Below are 22,297 nucleotides of genomic sequence, written 5' to 3'. Positions count from 1 at the left end.
TTGTCTTTCCAATAGCTTTTCCCACTGTGAAAGCATGGAATACTGCCGTGAGAACATCTCCCCATGAATTTTACGGATGCTATTTGAGCAGAGTTTTTGCTTGCAGGAAATCCGGACTCCATTATTGTTTGGAGAATTAATTATGATGATTTTTTATTCTAATTAAGAATCACTAAGCTTGAATTAATGAAAACTGTTTGAACCGTTTTTTTATTGAGCACATAACTCAAAGATGAAGCTAAGAAAAAAAAAAAATTAGGCTGCATTTGACATGCTTTCAAGATTTTAATTCTGATGAATTCCAAGTCAAAATCATTTTTAAGTATGTATGAAATTCATTCAAATTAACTCTTTTTTGGAACTCAAGCTCATTCAAAAAATTGGTTCTTTAGAGCTATAAAATTTAGTTTTAAAAGAGAATCATCTTTGGTTTGAAAATTATCTTAAAATAATGATTCATTGGAACAAAATTTTAACCAAACATAGCTTTGGCTTCAAAATAAAATCATTCTTCCTTCAGAATCATTTCTCAACAGCAATTCTTCGGAGCAGACTGCAGAGTTAAGCCAAAGTACCAAACATATAGCATAAGCTGCTCTCTAGCCATGACTCATCACAAGAGCATTTAGCAAGTGTCAGAACGCTAAATGTGTGAAACGTCTTTAACTCTTTGTTGCGTTCTCATTCTCAATACATAACACAGAGACATGCATATGTGTATGAAGCGATGAAAAGGTGCGTGAGGATTGATTGGAGGGTAATATCTAATATCGACATCGGAGTTCGGAGTTGAAGGTCAGCCTGAAAAAATCAGGTTTAACGTCAGCTTGAAAAAAATCAAAATTTCAAGCGTTAGTACAATACTTGTTCATCAGTAGGGTGCTCAATGTCTGCAACATTCTTCCGAGGTTTGCAAGAGAGAGTGAGAGCTGGGGTGGGGAGCTGGAGCCTAGAGTATAAAGGCGAGAAGCCCATCAATGGCGGCTTTACCATGGTATGGTGCAAATCAAGACATTGGCAAATGCAGTTCTAAAGATTTTTAAGAGTGCGATATTGTGGTGTTTCTGCTCCAAAACTCTAGATGCCATCAGAACAGAAGCAGAACTTCGTTCCTTTGCCACGGTTCTGGTGATTAAGATGCTGATAGCTCATAGGAGTTCTCTGGGGCAGGCTAATATCATAAACTTCCCTGCAGTTCACATGACTGCTGCATACAAAATTTATCAGTAGAGCACTCAAGCAGTTTCATAATGGTTTGGTTTTGTTCATCCATCAACTTCACCTCTGTCTTGAACGATTACCTTTTTTTTTTGTTTTTCAAAACTTGCTCACTTTAGACTCACTTCTTGCGATATTTTCCCGATCAACATGTTTTTCAACTTCTGCCTCTGAACATTCTTCCTTCTTACCAGATCCTAATGAGATGTGGTGAAATGTCTCTTGTATCCTTGTCCCAACCTTCTCTACAGGTTCTATTGCTTGGTTTATGGTCAACACAACGTCCTTGACAACCTGCTTTATAATGTCATTGTTAATAAGCTAGCAAGCCAAATTTGGAATATCCTACAGAAATTAGTTTTCTAAAATTAATAGCATTGTCAGGTAGGAAGAAGGATTACGTGTTCACTGCCGCCAACAAAAATATCCTGAACGCTTTCTCTTATACTTGTACCAGGAGCCTCATTATGAGTTTCTGTTCTATCAAGGATAGCCGGTTTCTCCATGTCACCCTCCTGCAACTTCATCATGGTTTTAGTTTCTTGGGTGGTGACCTTTCCATACTCAGAAACAGACAGGAAACGGTAAGGCTTTGCTGAGAAGACAAATATGTGAGCAACAGCTGCAATAGCCATCTGGCAAAACAGTGAGTTAACATGCACGATCAGTCTAACATACAAATTATTATAAAATATTATGTTTCTGCAGTTCTATGGAACAAGTTGGAAACAATGTTAAAGATGGGCTGTTGATTTCTACGTTAACAATCACAGTTACATGACTGAAATTACATAATTTAAATGCCTTTTGATTGTCCAGAACAATCAATCAGTTCTGGTCAATTGGTCATATATTCCATGTTGAGTATCCAGTAACTGTCTGGACAATTTGAGATGCCAAATAAGAGTAACATTTCTTCCCAGGTCCAATCTATGGGTGGATGCATTATTGACACAACGGTACTTACAGGTTTAAGATAATCACTTACAATAGGCATCGGGTTAAATAGCAGATAACTTCTGTTTAGTCCTCCCAAAGTTAAGATGAATCCATATTTACTTGGCACATTTATGATCTACCCATTCCAATTGGCAGGTCATCTAACCAATTTAGATTTTACTTACATGACCTCTCAACCTACCTATAATCGAAGTGAAAGACCAAAAATTAATAATCTTGACCAGCCAATAGAACTTACACTCCCTGCCACAAGACATTTTCTCCATACAGTTCTTTCCATTCAAAACATGTTTCTTTCTTTCTTTCCTTCTTTTCATTATTGTTTTCTTCTTCTGGTGGACAAATTATTATTTGGTCTCCATGACTGGATTATAAATTGGATTAATCAGCTAAAGGATTGTCAAAGGAAAATATGAAGTCTGTTTGGTAAGAAGCTTTGGAAAGAATATCATCTTAAAGAATGCTTCCTGATAACTAGGAGGGACAAGCATGTTGTTGGATCGAGTTTATGAAGAATATGATGAAAGGATTGGGAGAAGTACATTAATCTAATGCTAAAGATAATCCATTTGAGTCATTATCTTATGTAGTTCTTTTCACAAGTATGATTCACTGAATGATTGGTCTAAACATGAATGGGGGTACAATTACAAAGTCCTAGTAAAGGTTCAATGACCATAGGTGTAATATAAAAAGAAACTTACTTCTATGCAGATAAGGAAATCCTGCAGGCCATTTTGAAACTTTCCCTCCTTGTGTAATACACCGAATGCACATAATATGGCAATACCAACACCTTGCCACCAAGTAGCAAAGACAATAGCCTTGAAGCTAATGAACTTTGCAAGTGGCTTTATTGGTTGGAGTCTGTCATGCGTCACATTGTAGAACTGAACAAGACAATACAAAGCCCACATTTGACTGAAGTTCAGAACTGCTGCTATGTATGGGTACCTGTAAGAAGAAACTGCATGCTTACCTTTAAACATATAACCTATGGAACATAGTCCTTGGATTGGCACGCCCTGTCTTCTGTTTTTTTCATTTTATCTCTTTTTTGGTAATTGACCCATATATATCTTGTATGCTTTGCTTTTCTTGAATGCATTTTTATTTTATTTTACTATGAAAAACTGAAAAATTGAGGAAATTAGGTTTGTAAGAGGCAGCAAATTAAAAGCTACCCATATATATTACAAGAAATATCAAACCTTAACCTTGAGGATCCACTAATTTCACACACTCATATGGCGCTGACTTTTTTCTCACAAGTTTTTCTCATACATCATACTACAGTTGTAGGAAACCTTACCACACCAACCAAACCCAATAAACTCAATATTTTAATTGGGTTGGGTTAGGGTTGATTGCTTGGTTTGAGGATCTGGTAGGATTAGAGTTAGGGTTGGGGGTTCATCACTTATTGGTTTAGGGTTAACCTTAAGCTGTTCCAACCCATCTTGAGTTAAACCCATACTGTAAACAGCCATCGATGCATGCAGAATATGTTATGAGTGACATAATACGATGGGTTAGACATCAAATCATGGCCAAATTGTGTAATCAACAATTTCTCCCAATTTCCAACATCACCTCTATAGGAAGGAAAGTATAAGAAATAATTTTGGAAAGGATCCAAGACTTGTATCAAGATATGAATATGGGTATTTTTTTTAGAGGAATGAATATGAATATTTGGATACACTGAGAAAAAAAATAAAGATATTTGGATACATATGCACTTCAACATCTTAAAAATCTGAATGTTGAGTTTTGATCATTAACCTACAAGTTCAGTTAAATTTACAGCAATAAACTAGCCCAGTTTAGAACAGTTTTAACATAGTGCCAACTGGCTCAGCTAGTGTAGTCTGTGGATGCAATTCCCACTGACCCAGGGTTAAATTCTGTCTTTATCCTCCCCGCCACAACCTTCAACTTTGCCTAAGCAAAAATTTAATAATATAGACACAATTAACTTTGGGTGTAATTAAGTAGTTATACCAATAGTATTTGAAGCAAGTATAATATATCAATTTAATAAAATTGGCTAAAACTCCAATTCCATTTCAAATTGACAGAAAAAGTAAGTATATATAAAAGAACAATAGATTCCTAGGAATTACAGAAACTATATCAATACAGTATCATACAATTGAAGCCACAAGTATTTAGTGATAATCCAGGTAAGCCCACACCAAGACTAGTTCTTTAAGCATGTAAGAGCATCTTGTGTCCTGGGTATCCAATATAGAAGAATATGATACATACCCATAGTACCACTTGAACTCTCCATCACCATAAACACCAAGGATCTCTAATAGCAAGGCCAAGAAAGCACAAACTGTCTTCAAAATCATCTGGCCACCAAGATATATTAGAATTCAACCAAATCATGAGTATGTAACGGAAAGGTTATTGTTTGTAACTTACATATTGCACAAGACCAAATTTTTCAACAGTGTACAAGTCTTTTCCAAGCACACTTGGCCGGATGAAAAAGTTGAGAAATGATCTCTTTTGCACTGCTTGTTTCTTGTCTTCTAGCAACGGCTTGGTGAGTTTTTTTCTTGATTCAGTTTCCAGAAGTGTTATGACTCTTTCTTCACCACCTAGAATAGTTCTTCTATTAAACGGATCTTGTTGAAACAATCAGGTTATTTCCTCAAGCTTATTTGGAAAGAACAGGATCAGGAATAAGGCTTTGAAAAGGTCCACAAGTGCAAAAAGCTAGAGGTGTAATGTATATTCAGATAAGAAGAGAAGTGGTTCAATTGCAACCCAAGTCCAGAGGTTCAATATTTTCCAATGAAAACAGAGAGTATCTTGTTATCCATCAATAGAAAGAAAAATAAAGAAAAGGGAAACAAGGAAAAATACTTATAAATGTTGGTACAGGGTAAACACCTTTAGGTTCTATACAAGTAAGATTGGGGTTAAACTGTGTAAAATGTTTGAGCACAAGACATTTTACTCAGGATGGGAAACCACTTTTTTTTATTTTTTATAATTAAGAATTTTTATATTAGCAAAATGGATAGGAGGGAAGAAACATTCAATACAAGTATCAGAGCATGCTTTCAGCTCATATACATAATTTACAAAACTTTTTTTTTTTTAATTTTTGTATAATTATTATACATTTTTATATGGAATATAGTTGGCTCAGTTCTAGTCATTCAAAGGATTATGCTCATTCTAGCCCTACCATCTCCCCCTATCATAATAGAAGGGGGTACTTTTAACCGCCCAAGAGTCAACTACCACCAGGAATGACTCACTTTGAGTAGAAATCTTAATAACTGTGTCACCACAGTGAGATTGAAAAACCACAATGAATTAGGAGGAACTAAACAGTCTTACGAGGCTGAGGCACACATTATTTATCATATCCTTTCCCTGAATGTATTTGTCAATTGCCAGAAATTTATTCAAATAATCAGTTCACATGAAAAAAGCAGACCTTAGTTGGGATATGAGAGGACCATAATCAATGCCAAGAAAAAAGAAATAAGAGTTGCATAAGAAGACTTAAATGGAAAAAGTCCACTAGACTTAGATTCCAAACCCTTTTATCCTCTCTTTTCCTAGTTAAATCTTTATGATGAGGCCAAGCAGGGAAATCAGTGTGTTTGCTTCCTAGTGAAACATCACTTTCACCCACAAGAGTTGAAAAAAAAGACTGAACTAAGAAAAACCCATTAATCCAGATTTCAATCCCTTTTATCCTCCCTTTGTGGTGAGATCTTTGTGTCATGGATGCAGCTAAGCAGGGAAAGAAGTTTCTATTCTTCCCAGTTGTCAACATTGCGCCTAAACTGAGTCCCCCAAACCACCTTATTGGCAACTAAATCATAAGACTCATAGATGGTGGGTCCTTATCTCTTGCCAATTGGAACAAGAAAGAGAAAGAATTAGATGCTTGATCCTCATTCCATTTATCATTCCAAGAAATTGTGCTTCTGAAAATTACCTACATGTTTGAGAATACCCTCCACACACCTGAACCACAAGGAAGTAAAGAAGGATTGGAATCTTCATCATCATGCCTGTTCCTATATTTTCCTTCAATAACCTAGATCTCCCACCTCTTGTGGAGTACCTTCCCCTATCCACAGGAAGATTTTTCTTGCCATCCTTTCAACCATCCCACAAGAAATTTAGCACTTTCTTCTCAACATCCACTGGTTCAAGTAGGAATTAAACAATGTCTATCCCTTGGGATATGATTGTGAGTGAGTTTAAGTAGAGCTTTCTCGAACTGAAACCAATCAATAAAAAATTCAGGAATGATCTTTTTTGAAGAAACTGATATTTTTACCCTTACAAATCTTTTTCTGTGCAAAATAGTAACCAGGGATTCAAATTAAGCCATAGTTCAATTACGCTGAGATGGAAGATGAACAACATTTTCCAATTCTCCGGCTAAAAACAACATAATAATGGATTCCAGTTTACACAAACACATAAAGATAGGCGACTGGGAGACAAAAGTTTACCAAGGCAAGCAATTAAATAGCTTCCGAAAGAATACAGAGCAAATGCTTCATAGCAATTCCTCAGTATATCGCAAGCAAGAGAAAATCTTGGGTTCCACAAGGACAAGATCTGAAACAGAATTAAAAAAGAAACGATAAATCCTTGACGAAGTCAATCACTTGTATACAAGGTTTATTCATGTGTGCAATGAAGACAGGAGCTTTGTTGCTTTTCTTATTTGTTTATATAGCAGTTACATTAATTATTGTAGCTAATTCATTTGAAATATTCTTTCATATGCTTAGTTGTTCAATACATATCAACTTAAACAGAATGACTGGAAGAATGTTTTAATGGGATTACATTCTTATCACACTATAAGAGAATGGCTCATGTTCTAGACACATGCAAACACAGAGACGATTATTCCATTTAATGGCTCAAATGGAAGCATGTAAGTTGTTCAAATCGCAATGAACCTTTTACCCAAAGAAGAAAAGAAAATAAAACTGACATTTTGGAAGTCCGGTAACCAATTCATGATAGTTATAATGAAGTAGATAATTATACTTTTAGGTAAGAATATCCAATATTTCATGACATGCATTAAAAGGTATTTACACTTTGACAGTACTGGGATGCTGGATCCAGCAGTTCATAATTTTTCATCAGAGTTGGTACAAGTAATGAGAATTTATTTTATAAATGTCACATCAAGGAGATAGCAGATTTCCTTCCCCATGATGAGCAGATCTACGGGACCAGTTAATATTGGTAGCACAAGTGCTAGCATTTTTAATCACACCCTTTTATGATCAAACATTTCAACTGGTATGTTTTAGGGAAGATGAAGTGAGTATTAGTTTCTTCTGGTCAAAGGCACAATTCAGCTTTGTGGATAGAAATGGCACTTACAGACTCACTAGCATAGACAGGAACCATGAAAACAATTGCAACAATCCACTTTTGCTCCTGAAATAAATCAAGTTTAAGGAAATATTAAGATCCCATTGAAACTATATATGGTAACAAGATGTTTCTCTCTTTTTTTTTGTTTGCACTTTTATTTTGAAATCTCAGAAAATTAACATGCAAAGATTGAGGAAGGAAGTCTGGCCAGATAATCACTAATAAAGTCAAGATTCAAATATTACATGAAGCACGGGATATGCATTTAGACCATATCATAGAAAACACACAATATACTCATAATTCTATATACATGTGACAATGCTTTGAAATCCAGACTATATATGGAAGAAGGTCAGTTCCACTATTCTCAGTCTAACCAGATAATTCAACCTCAGATCACCTAAACCAGTCAGTTTTTATTGAACCGTATTGGAGTCTGGTCCATTCTGGTTCTCTGAGCATTTGATGTTTGTTTATATGTATGGAGGTGTGTCTGTGTATGTGTGTGTCTAGTTACAAGTTTTATAAGTCTAATTTGGTCGACAAATTGCATACTCCAAAATAAGAAACCTAAATCCATTAGTAGGGTTCAATGTATGTGTGTGTATCTAGTTACACTGATCACCAGACCCACACACCATGGAACTTGAAGACATACTATAGGACAAAAAAGGAATGCAATGAATCATCAGGATATGGATGAAGACTGACCGCAGGATTGGTGTATGATCTTAGATGCTGGAATATTAGTAGGATAGACAAGACCAATGCAACAAGGACAAAGCATCCTCCAATCATAATAGCTGGTAGGTGAACATTCTTGTATGCACCTTGAAGGGCTAAATTGTGAATTGAATCCATTTCACAGACATATTCCACCAAAAAAACTTTGTAGCTTGATATGGATAAATTGAAGTTGTAGCATATTACACTGGCCGATTCCACCTGATATATGCCACAAAGAAAACAATGTTCAAAACAGGGAAGCATATAATTGTTCTGGCATAAATGGAGTTCAAGTTAGTGGTTAGTGCATGCTAAACCATTTAGCCTTGTGTGAAATATGTAAAGGGCATAGAGTCCATTATCCCCAACTGTGCTACATCTCATGCCCAATATGTGGCCATCAACAGTCAATATAAACTGTTGAATCAGTGCAAGACTTTATAAAAAAGAAAGAAAGAAAGAAATGAGTCAATGCAAGAAACTCCTGTAGTTTAGAGGGAGACGCATGGAGGAACCTGATATTTAGGTAGATAAAGGGGAAAACCGCCATCAAATAGTTCCTCCCTGAGAGATCTATACAAATTTGACCTGCTATCGAGGTTTCCTGAGCACTTGAATGGCTAAACCTGTAGGGTATCTCACGACCCCCCCCCCCCTCCGGGGTTTCTTCCCAACGGACTGACTGTTCCACAGAGTTTGTTAGCTCCGCATCCACCTGGTTCTATAACCACTTTTAATTCTGTTGGCACAAGCTCCTGCAAGATATATAATCGTATAAGCATTCAACTTAATGTCTGCTTTCTGCTTGCCATAGTGATTCAATAACAATAGCAGTGAACTAGTCAATATACAATCTTAATTAAAAAAAGAACTGATTATACTGTTTATGATTTCGTCCAAAATTCCGGCTTCAAACAAAAAGAAGTAGAAAAAAAAAAAGAAAAGAACATGATTCTGATGGCCATAAACACAAACTAGATTTTGTACTCACACTCAGACAAGCCCAAGTCAAGCTCCTTGATAAATAGTAATATGAAATCTAAACATGCCCTGACCTGTGTGAGGGGTTCTGTAACTCCATTTATGAATTTTGATTTTGTTCTCTCTTCCCTCTTTCCTTGTCGTTCTCTTTTGAGATATGTTGGACGAGTACCGAACAAGTGGAACTTTATTGAACTGCCTCCGTATGCGTTCTTGTTGACGTGACACGTTCACAGAGATGGGCCAGCATCGGGATCTACGTGGCTGGCCAGACAGAGTCACAGAGAAGCGTTAACGCAGGAAGATCAAGGAGGGAACGAATCGCGATCTTTTGGGCTTCGCGTCTGCTTCGGGCCTGCGGCACTTTGAATCCGTTAGACACGTACAAATCGACTGGAACTGGATGTAGTACTAGTAACTACTTGCGCCGGCTTAGCCCGACCCAAATCGAAAAAATCGGGTGAATTTGGATGAGTAGAAGGTTGAAAGTTATGGGCCCTGAAATTGGGGTTGGCCGGTTTAACTTTATATATCACATTTAATAATAAAGGTTAAAACCCCGGCCCAGGCGCGGGCTGTAGCACTTAAATAGGTGCTAAGCTAGTAAGCTCTCGGCCCGGCCCATGATCACTCACTAGAGATTGGCGTGGCCAAATGGCCATATTCAGAGTTTTTTCCCTCCTTTCCCATCTTGCGTAGCTCATGAGTCATGGCTCGAGTTCTGGTTCTCTACTTGCTATCTTCGATCTTGCTGCTTCCTGGGTAAGCAGAGTTAGGCTTTTTCCTCCTTTTTATAGTTTCTCAATATTGTAAGTTCATTTTCGTTTTTTCTCTCAATACTCTTGACAAACTAGTGTAAAGTTTTGTAACTGATCCATAATTTTTCATAAAAAAAAATCTTCTATCAATCTATCGATCTCTGTAATTTCTTATCTGTGCGTAAATCCGAGTCTCGGCTCACTCTAGGAACTGTTTGTGGTTTGTTCCACAAGTCCTTCAATTCCTCGATAAGACGGATTATCCAATGTTTAACCAACTCCAACTTCAACATCCGTTTGACGCCTTCTAATTTGGGTTGGTATCTTTTTTTTTTTTTTTGTTATTTCTATGAAAACTCTAGAACTAATTACCTGGTAAACATGTTTCTTTCGCTGGTAGCGTTCTGGTTTTTGTTGGAATTTTTATATACTCATGATTGAGTTTGTGTAGCTTCCTTTCTGAGATTCATTGATTTTTCGGAGCTCCCTTTGAAAAGGTTATTTTTATTGAACTTTTCATCACGTCTATTACTAATATGCTCCTGCCATTTGTCCAAGTTCATTCACATTAAAGAGTTCATTATCATTGTAGTTTTGCAATGTGGGCTTGTTCTTATTCAACTATTTGTCTCGGTCACGCTCATAAGGCCTTCATTCAAATCCCTGATTCATTCTTCTTTGGCTCGATTTGATTTATCTATTTCCATTGTTCTAACGGATCTTTTATAATCAATCTCATCGGGCGCTGTAACTATTTCAAATGAAAGATCTCTTCTGAAAATTTGGGCGTGTTTACTTAATAATCTCTACGTCTACCCTAAATATTTCTAATTCAATATTTGGTATGCTTGTCACTGTTTACTAGTTCATTTCCCTCACTTTCTTTTTAATGTGCAAGGGATATAGCTTTTTAAGTCATGGCTCTCCAGAGAAAGAAAAGACCTTGGCAATGATAAAACCAGATGGTTTGTTTGGTAACTATACAGATGAAATAAAGAGGGTTATTCTGCACTCCGGTTTCAGCATCCTCAAGGAGATGTCGATTCAGCTTAATGAGGTTAATGTCAGACTCTTTTATGCAGAGCATTCTAAAAAGAGCTTCTTTCCCAGCCTTGTGAAGTATATGACGAGGTATCCCATGATTTTTTTCCTCAATAATAGTATATAGAGTTCGCCTTTTCTTTCAGTTGCATTTTCTTATAGCTGTTAGTTACCGTGAAAATGATGAAATAGCAGTATAGACTGCTTTTTGTACATGGATTGCTGCAACAGTGCAAATTTTATGGTATCTCAACTCAGGAGCAGAGCTAAGAATTTTCTCTTGGGGAGTCCAGAAAATGTACCATGAAAAGGAACCCTGGCAGGATGTATGGTGAGGCCCAGTAGCAATTATCTTTTGTTTTTAGTGACTAGGTGAGAGAGAGAGAGAGAGTGGAATGATTCGAGGGCCATAATTTAACAATGGACATGTCACTGAACAGAGTGGAATGGCAAACAGGAATCATGTAGCCAGTCCCATGTAGTTGGTAGTTAGTACTAGGCTTAGTTGAGTTGATCCGCCACGCAAAAAGTATTTTGTTCCCTTTTGTTTTGCATGGTCAGACTCCATACCCTTTCTTGTTTCTAGATGCATGTTTGTTACTCTATTTTCTATTCCTCTTCAAATATTTAGTTGTGTGCTTTTCACCGGTTTGCATTAGGCATTAGTAAAGTTAATGTAATACCTATAGTGTGTTTTTGGGGTGCATTATCACTCTTTAATGTTTTTATAATAGTATGCAGATTTAATACTCTTAATTGCCATGGAACTCATCCTCTGTTTATCTTTAAAGTTGAAGGGAGCCCTTCTTTTGACTAGTAACAATGGGAGTTTTCATTCAATTGAAAAAAGAAGTCTGCTATCCAAACTCATGTGTAGCAGGGCAAAAGTACAACTAAATTACAAGCAGCCCCTCTATACAGCCAATATTACATATACTACAATTCTTTCCCCAGCCCTGGTTCTCCCCATACCCATAATCACCCGTCTCTTGTAAGTTGCAGGCTTGGAGGCCCATCTAAATGAGCTATTGAGGTCATGTCCTAGAATCTTTGCATGCTTTACCAAGGATATATACTTCCAAGGAATTCCTTCTCCTGATCCCATTCATTGTATGAGAACTTGACAGTCCCCTTCCACCACTACATCTGTCCACCCGTCTTTTTTTCCAAATTCAAGCCTTGAAAGGAGCCAAATTTTAACAAAATAAAAAACCATTTTTGCAAATTCTTTGATAGAGGAGTCTCATCTGAAGTTCCATCCATTGATACAATAGAACATTTGGTGTTTGTTTGTTATTGTATTAGCATTTATATGCATCATATTTTCTTCAATAGAGTGAATAAACCACCATAACCTGCATGCATTAAATCTCATTGATATATGAATTTTCTTAGTGGTCCAGTGTTTGTTATGATTCTGGAGAAGGTGAATGCAATTGCTGATTGGCGTGCTTTGATTGGACCCACTGATGCAAGTAAGGCTAAGGTCACACACCCTGATAGGTATTGTTGACATTTTATTCTTAAGTATATTTTTTAATGTGTGTTTTCATTTAAACTCTTAATCTTGTTACTTTTTCTTCTTCCTTTTTTTTTCTCTCTTTTTAGACATAATGAGGTTTCCCAGAAGTTTAGTTTTATCATCAGGTTAAAGTTTAATTTGGGAAGCATCAAAGAATAATCCCATTTTTAGGTTAAACTATTTACATTTGTTCTGAGAAATTTAATTTTTGAACTGCATTGGATCTTGGTGTTGGTATATATTACGTGCTTGACCAATACACCCAAAACCTTAAGATTGTTGGAACACATCAAACCAAGTACTTTTAACATTTAGGACCATACCACAGTTCCACAGCCAATGTCTCAACATATTCACTCTAGTGACAGGTAGCCCTCTCCACGACAGTTCTCACTCTAGCGGTAGGTAGCCCTTTCCATGTCGACTCACACTCTGGCAACAGGTAGCCCTCTCTGTGGTAGCTCTCATTTTGCTCTAGGTAGCCCTCTCTGTGATTTGAACTTGAGACGTGGTGGTAAGCTTTGATACCATTTGTTACGTGCTTGATCCATATTCCAAAAGCCTTAAGACCGTTGGAACACGTCAAGCCAAGCACTTTAACATTTAGGATCATAACAGGGGACACCAGGGTTGTGTTCTGTTTTGATCCCTAAGTCTCCACTCTTATTGGTGAGATGTGAATTTTTCCTTTTCTCATGTAGATCTTGCTAATAACAAATTGCTATAAAAACATTGTGGCTAGAGTTTTTTTATTTTTTATTTTTTTGGTTAATTTAATGAAGTATTACTTGTTTCTTTGAAAATTCTCATTGTGGATTCAAAAGTTTTCTAATGGGAATGAGACCAGAATCTTGCTCTCCTTTTTCATGCTTATTATCTTGCCTAGGTGTTTTGGCAATACTTGCTCATAGTAGATCGAATCTGAGTGATGGTCCTGCAATAATTTACCATTCCTTAGGGTTTAGATTGGTTAATGAGGTAAAATTCTGCATATTCAGATATTTGCTCAGGATACTGGGAGGAAATAGCATGAGAAGTTCTGTCCACTTTAAAGCTGCATATGACAGCTTTATTTGGTTGTCTTTGGTTATTTTGCTGTATGACAGTTTTATTTGATGGCTTTCATATATTCCTTGCTTTTATTATGATTGTGGTTATGATTTTGCTGTTATTTCCAGCATCAGAGCTATCTGTGGGTTGGATTTAGAAAGAAATTGTGTTCATGGTTCAGATTCTCCTCAATCTGCTGCAAGAGAGATTTCGTTTTTCTTTGGAGATACATTGTCATCAGGTCAGTTTCCTATCTATTTCACTGAACATCCCTCATATTCAATGTTTCCAATCCTTTCTAGTTAGGCTTGATAATTGGATGCTCTAAAGATTTGAAGCCATAAAAAGACATACTTTTGCATGTTTATGTTCTTAGTGGGGACATGGTTTGGAGAACCTGATTAGTGCAATCTTTGGGCTGTGGACATCAGACAATCAAATTACTGGCTCATGAATTTGAACCGGATTCTTGGGAAAAAGATACTTATTACATGGCACGTGCATCCGACTTTGGAAATATTTTTATAGAAGACATGAAAGAGTGAAGGATTTTCTACAAATGGCATTCTTGTGTCCCTATGCAGTTTTATTCTACTTGATTGTATAATTTTCTGTAGTCATTCACTGAAGAGGGTTGCCAGGAAGCAACAACACCATTGCCACAACATGTAAAACACTTTACATGTTTATGTATTCAAATACACCATCTCCATCCATATTTTTTAATAAATATTTTTGCCCAGAGACCTATACAACTTTTACCAGCAATAGAATATTCTCATAGTGATTTTATTTATTTTTAGGTTTCTATCTTCATGAATTCTTATTCTAGTTTCATTTTGTACTCTCTTCACAGGTGTCCCAAAACATGATGAGTTGTGAAAGGTACTTTCGTAGAATCTAGATAACCAATCGCACCAGCCACAGAGACATGTTGACCATTGTATTCTATATAATCAGAGTTGCTAACTTATTCTAGAAATCAAGCAGAATTTGTTCATATTGTAAACCTGGGTTCCTTCCGTTTTGTGCCTCTTAAAAGGTTTTGATTTATTATCTGCACTACCACCTCTCATGGTTTAGCTTGAAAGGCTGGTTCTGATCATAGAGCTACATAATTTAAAGGGTAATGTTTCCCTGGATTGAGCATTTCTGTGGTAAATGGAGTAGCATATCTGGGTCCTGGGAAGTGGGAATTAACTATTTTCTGATCCCATTCTGGGGTATATAAAAGAAATTCTAGAATCAAATAGCCGTCGATGATCTCTCTAGAACCTTCATCGAAAGACTGTATATTCAGACGAGATGATAATTTGGTACTTGCATCAGACAATGCATTGGAGCTTTTATTCAACAATCAACATGTCATTCGGAGCCAATATGGATAATGGAGATCTGGTAAATTCTTCGTAGTGTTTTCCCTCCTTTTTTTTTACTTGTGCCACTCTTATTTATTAAAACTCTTTATGAGTTGAGGCCTCTTAGATTTCAGAACTTGCCACCCATGTTTTAAAACTGTCGTTGGTTTAATCCAGCTAAGCCATAGAAAGTAAAATGGAAGAAAAAGGTAAGTGGTAAGGGAACACGCTGTAGAAACTACAAAGTGATTATCCAAGAGAAACCTTAAAAAAGTTGGTGAACAAGTTTTGGTGGTACCAGCGGCATCAGACAATTGGTGTAGAGGGTTCTGATAAATTGAAGACTATCGTCAATTTTTAATTGAATTATGTGTATTCTTTTATACATTTAATTATAATTCATTTAGGTAAATGATCTACATAACAGGGATAGCCCTCCCTCATACCCTGAAACCCCTCAATCCCTGTTGAAAGTGGGATTTCCTATAATTGGAGATTACAGGGATAGCCCTCCCTCAACCCCTGTTAGGAATCTTCCCCCCCTTAACACTTACCTGAATTGTAAATTGCATTAGGCTGCGTTTGGAAACAGTGCAAATGGAGTGTAAATTTTGGAGTTTGGGAGGTTAGAAGAAAGAAAGAGAACTCTAATGGACCAACTTGAAAGCCTTGATTCTAAAGAAGAAAGGGGAGAATTTGGAGAGGGGGACAATGAACTAAGAAGAGGTTTGAGAAGACAATTAGAGGATTGCCTACATAAGGAGAAAATAAGTTGGAAGCAAAAATCTAGGTGTAAATGGTTGCAAGAGGGGGACAGGAATACTAGGTACTTTCAAAATTTCATTTCCAAACTAGTTGTTGATGGAATTGAGTTAACTCAACAAAAGGAGATAGCTGGGGCATGTGTAGAACATTTTAAATCCATTCTAAGAAAGCCTATAAGTGGAAGGGTGTGGGTGGAAGGATTGGACTTGCCAGATGTAGGGGGGGGGGGGGGGGGGGGGGGACAACAAGAGAAGTTTAGAGAGGAAGTTTGACTTGAAAGAGATTAAGGAAGTTGTGTTTTCTATGGATAGAACAAAAGCTCCAGGGCTGGATGGGTTCACAATGGCTTTTTATCAAGATTGTTGGGATATTTTGAAAGATGACCTTCTGTTGGTTTTTGAGGAGTTTCATAGGAAAGGAATTGTTAATTCGGGGGTGAATTCTACCTTTACAACTTTGATTCCCAAAAAGAAAGAAGCCTTACATCCAAGGGACTTCAGACCAATTAGTCTGGTAAATAGTTTGTACAAGATCTTTGCAAAGGTGTTATCTTTGAGACTGAAGAAGGTATTACCAGATATAATTGAACAAAATCAAGGTGCCTTTGTGAGTGAAAGACAGATTATTGATCAAATCCTCATTGTTAATGAGAGTGTAGAGAGTTTTAAGAAGGATAAAAAGAAGGGAGTGGTTTGTAAGCCGGATATGGAGAAGGGTTATAACATAGTGGATTGAGAATTTTTGAGGAAAGTTATGACCAAATTGGAGTTTGGGGCTAGATGGTGCAAATGGATCATGAGGTGTGTTTGGAATTGTCATTATTCAGGGAGACCCCTTATCTCCTTTTTTGTTCTTACTAGTTGCTGATGTACTGGGGAGACTGATCCACAGAGTAGATTCTAGGGGCCTTATTAGAGGTTGGAAGGGAGGACATCCCACTTACTCACAGTTTGCTGATGATACGATCCTGTTTTGTGAAGGAGGTAATGTGAGTTTCATTAGGAACTTGAAACTGATGATTCAACTCTTTGAGCAAATGCCAAACTTGAAAGTGAATTTCGGGAAAAGTTGTGTAGTGGGTGTGAATGTGGAGGAGGGAGAGATTAGGGAGAATGTAGAAGTGTTTGGGTGTGAAGTTTCAGGGTGAACTATGAATTATTTAGGGTTGCCCTTAGGTGATAATCCTAAGAGAGGGAGCTTTTGGAACCCGGTGGTGGAAAAAATTGAAAAGACTTGTCTCTTGGAAAAAGAATTACCTCTCTCTTGGTGGAAGGACTACACTAATCAAGGCCACGCTAGCAAACTTACCCATTTATTTCCTTTCAATGTTCAAAATTCCAATGAAGGTTTTCAGTAGGTTGGAGAGGTTGATGAGAGATTTCCTTTGGGAGCTGTGAGAGGAGAAGAGGGACCATAGAGTTAGTTGGAAAGTGGTGACCAGGAGTAAAGCTTATGGTGGTTTGGGGCTTGGGAGCATCGGGAGAAGGAACTCGACCCTCTTGGGGAAGTGGTTGTGGAGGTTTCCTCTGGAGCAGGAGAAGCTATGGAAAATGGATGGGATGCTGGAATCAGAGCAAGGACCACAAGCACTTCACCTTGGAAAGCCATTCATGATTTGCTTCCAGTCTTCTCCCCACTTGTCAGGTATGATTTGAATTCAGGTAATTACACAAAATTCTAGGAACAAACTTGGGTGGGGAATGTTCCTCTCAAGGACCAGTTTCCTTCTTTGTATGCTCTCTCTGACTTTAAAAATAAGCCAATTTATTCTTTCATCACCCCTTCCTCTTCCAGTTCTGGGTTTGGGTGGAACCTGGGTCTGAGGAGGGCTATGAGGGACTCACACCTCTATAGTATTTTGAGCCTCCTTGAATTTCTTGATAATGTTTTTCTTAGACCCCTCTAAGGTGGACTCTAGAATTTGGACCCCTACCCCCACGGGCTCTTTTTCTTGTGCTTCCTTCTTCAAAGTCTATTGCCAGTCCACCAGCCCTACAACCTCCCCTTTCCCGGTTAATGAGGTTTGGTGCAGACCAATTCCTCTTAGGGTTGGTAGTTTTTGTTGGGAAGCCTATCTGGAAAGATTCAACACTGGTGATTTGCTACAAAAAGAAGAGACTCAGTACTTGCTTGTCGCCCCATTGGTGTGTTCTTTGCAAAGTGGATGGGGAGACTGGTTTTCACTTACTGGTGTCTTGCCAATTTGCAAAGTCAATTTGGGAGTGGGCATTTTCTCTCTTTGGGCGTAGGTGGAACCCTCCATCAGATTTGTAGAGTCTATTTTCCCCCTTCTTTTTTTAGGTGGCGAATGAAAAGGAGAAGGACTATGTGGAGGAAAGGACTGAGGGGTGTAGTATGTTGGTCATTATGGGAAGAAAGAAATCTTAGGATATTCTCAGAAGATGAGAGAGGGGCTGAAGAATTGAGGGTTGTGATCCATATAAGGGCTATACAGTGGCTGAAATCTTTAAAGTTATGTGGATGACATGTTGACGAAGTGGGGTGAGATTGCAAATTGCACACAGACCAAATCAGTAGTGAGGGTGTCTTGGACCCCCCTCCCCCTCCCCCCCCACCTGTTGGTTTTTTAAAATTAAACTTTGATGGGAGTTGTAGGGGGAATCCTGGATAATCAGGGATTGGGGGTGCTTTTAGGGATGAGAACATGATCATTTCTGCCATGTTCTCAGGCCCAATTGGAGTGGGGGATTCCCTTAGAGCTGAGATCTTGGTAGTTATGGAAGGAGTCTAGAAAGCTAAGGAGATGAATGTCAGAAATCTCATAATTGAAGGGGATTCGGAGGTGGTGATAGGGTGGCTGATTAAAGACAACTGTGGATTATGGAACTACAGCAATGAGAGGAGGAAATTCAAGTGGCTGGTGCAGGAAATGGAAGTCAGGATGAGTTGGGTTAAAAGAACAGCCAACTCTATAGTTGATGGATTAGCTAAACAAGGGATAGAAAGGGATGCAATGTTCTGAGCCAAGTTGTAACTTAACTGTTTCTTCTTTTCTTTTTCTTTTCTTTTTGAGGATTTAGTTGTATTTGGAAGATAAGAGTGTTTGTCTTCTTTGTTGTAATTATTCTTATGCTGTTTTAATGAATTTAATGAATCTGTTATTGATAAAAAAAAATGGAGTGTAAATCTTGGTTCAGGGTAAATTTGCACTCTAGTTTACTTTTGCCTGTGTTTGGTTACATTACATTTTTGCATTGACAAATGACGGAAAACACATTTTTCAATGTATATTTACATTGATAATAAGATGTAAAAGTACATCAACAAAAAAGAAGTAAATTTGCATTCAAGTGGACTTTTGATAAAAAAAAATGCATGTTTTATTGGAATTCATGTTTGCATCCATTACAATTAAAAGTCTGTTTGGTAAGAAGGTAAATTTGTCAGTGCAAAAGTAACCCAATTTTGCAATTTATATGGACCGTTTTACACTATATATATGCATTCACACTTATTTACATCATTTCCAAACACAGCCTTACGAATTTTGAGGGAGACTGCACACATATTACCCTTAAAAAATGGTCCTTGATATTTTGGTCTCAATTTTTTATCCCATTACAAGAACAATAGTAATGAAAATGATCTCAAAAATATTTCAAAATCTTAGTTGCTGATGGATGAACTTGTTCACTGTTCTTATATCTCTCAACTTTTAATTCAGGGTTTAAATTATTTGGAGCTTCATACATTTGATCAAGATGGTTTTTATATGTAATGGATAGATACATGAGATTGTGGATCAATGACAACGACTGACTGTATTTACTAAAGCCCAACTGAGCCACAAAGACATGAATTGAATATTTGAAGGGGTTCATTTGTTTTACACTTTTACTTCTCCAAAATGGGGAAATCAGAAGGCCGTTTTTTTTTTTTTTTTAATTTCCCCTTGGTGGCGCAGCTGGTATCGGGGATCTAAATAATTCTACTACAAAGGAATTATTATGGGTTGCAGTTTCGATCCATTTCCTATATATGATACCCACTTTCATTTCCGATGGCGAGAATACGTGAATGTGTAGGGCATTTCCTATATAATTGGGGATTGCAGTTTCGATCCATTTCCTATATATGTGAGCTTCATTTAACTTCGAGGAGATTGGGGGGAATGCTGATGTTTAAAAAAAATAATGAAGCGGCGTTTCTAGCCATTCCCTCGTCTTCCTAGCAAAAACAATATAACAGAATGGTTTTATAAACGATAAACTGTGGATTGGAGAGGGGAAATCTCTAGAATTCTAATTAGCCATGCTCTCATCTCACATTCCCAATCTGTGAGCTCTGTTCTCCGTCGCTGAGAATTTCATAGGGGATGCTAGTAATTGTTGTGGTGGAAAAGTCAAAGAAAAACAGAATCGAATGGCACCCAAATAGAAGTAAAATAGAGATAAAGAGAAGCAAGCACAAAGAACACATAGATTTACATGGTTTGTCTTATAGTCTATGTCCACAGGTGAAAGAGGAGTAGAAATCCACTATGAAACCAGCAATGGAGAAAAAATGCAGAATTGTGCACTCACAATCAAGGTTCGAAATTTCGTCACGTATCGGCCCGTATCGGCTGATACGTATCGTTCCAGCAAGTTTTTGGCATGGTACATGGTACCAAATTGAATGTGCCGTATCTATTCATCGCATCAAGGCCGTATCGTGCATGTATCGTTGAGTATCGGTGCGTTTTGGCACTGTATCGGTTGATATGCTACCGATACAATAGCGTATCGGCTGATACAATGCGATTTTACTGTGGTGGAAATGCAAATAAAACTCCCTTCGAAAGAGGGTTTCTCTACCCATTTCAAAAACCCTCTTTCTTTCCCAAACCCTTCAAAAAGCTTTTTAACTTTTTTAAAGACTCAAATCTTGTAAAAATTTGCCAAGGTTGTACAAAAATAAGTGAAACTAAATATGTTTTTTCAAATTTCTTTTTCATTTTCAGCCAATGTTAAAAAAGATAAGGGGAAAGAAAGTGGTTTGCCCCCTACCCCTTCGGCTGGGTGCTTTGACAACTATTATGCATTTTTATTTTTCTTAATATAAAAGTTTTTTATTAAAGATAAAGAAAAAAAATGAAATCCCCCCTTTCTCCTTCCTTCTTCCTCCTTCCTCCTCTTAAGGAAGCTTACGCCTCTTGCATTCTGAACTATGCTTCACGCCTCTAGGTATTGGAATGCCTCTGTGTTTTAAAATATTGATATTTATTTATTTATTTATTCTTAGAATAAAATATGCAAAATAATTATTTCATCTATTATGTCCATAAATCCATTCAACTTTTTGTTATATATTTATTTTTCTTAATTTTAATTTATTTTTTAGAATAAAACATGCAAAATAATTTTTTGAGTAAAAATAAATAATTATTTAGTTTTTAGAAAATTAGAATAAAGCATGCAAAATAATTACTTGATCTATTATATCCATAATTAGATAGTATGTTTCTATTCCCAACTTTCTGTTTATTGATTATAATATGTTTTTTTCATAAAATCCACTAAAATGTGTTATTTTTATGCATAAATAGCTCATTTATGTCTTATATTTAGTGATATTGATGTTTATTTATGATTTATTAGAGTATTTATAGCATTTCCATGTGTTTCCATGCATATCTTAATTTTTCGTCCGTATCCATGCGTATCCAAGGCGTATCCTGATATTGTCTCTTAAATTTGTCTTTCCGCTATGCATAGCATTTTCGAAACTTTGAACCTTGCTCACAACCTCTGTCATAGAAAAAAACCATTGAAAGACGAGCAAATCCAACTATGAAAAACTGCAATTTTTATGGAGAATAGACGTTCTCATCTTCTAGGGCCCTAGTATCCATAAATTTTATTTTCAAAAGAAAAGAAAAGAAAATTTTAGTAGGACCCGATTCATTTTTGGCAAAAAAGAGAATAACCATTTAAGGAAAGCCTCATTTACAAGTTTTAACTTGGACCCCTAAATCCTGCTTAAGGTGATTAAATCACATGGCATCATTTTTGCTAAACAACCTAAACTTATACTATAATATTTATTGGTTAAAGTGCCTTCTTACACCTATTTCTTGCTGCTTTACGCATTCTGTTTCGTTTGGCCTGGACATAAATCTCGAGGAATTTGGGTAGGAAAACTTCTAGGCATGGTAATGAGATTGAGATTGAGAGTGAGAGTGAGAGTGAGAGAGGGATTATCTTTTGGAATTATTTCTAACTACATCACATGTATAATTAGTTAAAACTACAACTGTAGCTAAACCACATTAGAGGTTTGTAAAGGTTTATTTATCTACCTTTCTCTTTGCTTAGTGAAGTACAAAATAAACAAACTATTTCAATAATGTGGAGGGGAAAGATGAAAACCACACTGCTATTAAACCTAGATGCCTTCTGAGGTCATAGAATTAATAAGCCACACAATATTTTATTATTTCCATCACAAGAAGGAAATATGATCATAAAGAGTCAGAGAGTTCCAAGTTCCAACTAATTACCCGATTTCCAGTTAACCAAAACAGT

The 22,297-nt window shown here is 36.8% G+C and overlaps 2 protein-coding genes across 14 annotated transcripts; one reads left to right on the top strand and one right to left on the bottom strand.

The window, feature by feature from the left end:
- Positions 1–487: 487 nt before the first annotated feature.
- Positions 488–9,621, bottom strand: LOC104600513 (organic solute transporter ostalpha protein (DUF300)). 5 transcript variants are annotated; one of them, XM_088893319.1, is made up of 11 exons: positions 9,287–9,620; positions 8,811–9,050; positions 8,281–8,514; positions 7,573–7,629; positions 6,678–6,786; positions 4,612–4,790; positions 4,450–4,538; positions 2,883–3,132; positions 1,620–1,853; positions 1,302–1,512; positions 488–1,204 (listed from the first exon to the last, which is right to left on the bottom strand). In XM_088893319.1, exons 3-10 carry the CDS (start codon positions 8,428–8,430, stop codon positions 1,318–1,320), a joined length of 1,263 nt encoding a protein of 420 aa, XP_088749445.1. In that variant the 5' UTR covers positions 8,431–8,514; positions 8,811–9,050; positions 9,287–9,620; the 3' UTR covers positions 488–1,204; positions 1,302–1,317. The 5 variants fall into 5 exon arrangements, with proteins under 5 accessions (XP_088749445.1, XP_088749446.1, XP_010261794.1 ...); XM_088893320.1 differs by having other exon boundaries at positions 488–1,512; positions 8,400–8,514; positions 9,287–9,621; XM_010263492.3 differs by having other exon boundaries at positions 488–1,512; positions 9,287–9,618.
- A 240-nt stretch (positions 9,622–9,861) lies between these two features.
- Positions 9,862–19,620, top strand: LOC104600512 (Nucleoside diphosphate kinase family protein). Of its 9 annotated transcripts, none has more exons than XM_010263488.3 (5): positions 9,862–10,038; positions 10,933–11,165; positions 12,471–12,578; positions 13,782–13,888; positions 19,456–19,620. In XM_010263488.3, the coding sequence occupies exons 1-5, from the start codon at positions 9,979–9,981 to the stop codon at positions 19,485–19,487; spliced, it is 540 nt and encodes a 179-aa protein (XP_010261790.1). In that variant the 5' UTR covers positions 9,862–9,978; the 3' UTR covers positions 19,488–19,620. The 9 variants fall into 9 exon arrangements, with proteins under 9 accessions (XP_010261790.1, XP_088749447.1, XP_088749449.1 ...); XM_088893321.1 differs by lacking the exon at positions 19,456–19,620 and adding an exon at positions 14,024–14,450; XM_088893323.1 differs by lacking the exon at positions 19,456–19,620 and adding an exon at positions 14,079–14,448.
- Positions 19,621–22,297: the final 2,677 nt, after the last annotated feature.

Source organism: Nelumbo nucifera, chromosome 8 (assembly GCF_055504915.1).
Source record: "Nelumbo nucifera cultivar China Antique chromosome 8, China Antique-T2T, whole genome shotgun sequence".
NCBI lineage: Eukaryota > Viridiplantae > Streptophyta > Magnoliopsida > Proteales > Nelumbonaceae > Nelumbo > Nelumbo nucifera.
Note: the sequence above shows the minus strand (reverse complement) of the source record. Positions and strands in the feature narration are given on the sequence as shown.

Bases quoted from the DNA above. Each gene is read 5' to 3' on its own strand.
- LOC104600513 (XM_088893319.1), bottom strand. From the start codon at position 8,430: ATGGATTCAATTCACAATTTAGCCCTTCAAGGTGCATACAAGAATGTT. The intron at 6,787-7,572 runs GTAAGTGCCATT...ATTCTGTTTCAG, and splicing joins CTGTCTATGCTAGTGAGTCT to ATCTTGTCCTTGTGGAACCC. The intron at 4,539-4,611 runs GTAAGTTACAAA...CTTGGTGGCCAG, and splicing joins AATTTGGTCTTGTGCAATAT to ATGATTTTGAAGACAGTTTG.
- LOC104600512 (XM_010263485.3), top strand. From the start codon at position 9,979: ATGAGTCATGGCTCGAGTTCTGGTTCTCTACTTGCTATCTTCGATCTT. The intron at 12,579-13,775 runs GTATTGTTGACA...TGTTATTTCCAG, and splicing joins AAGGTCACACACCCTGATAG to CATCAGAGCTATCTGTGGGT. The intron at 13,889-19,455 runs GTCAGTTTCCTA...CTTTTAATTCAG, and splicing joins TGGAGATACATTGTCATCAG to GGTTTAAATTATTTGGAGCT.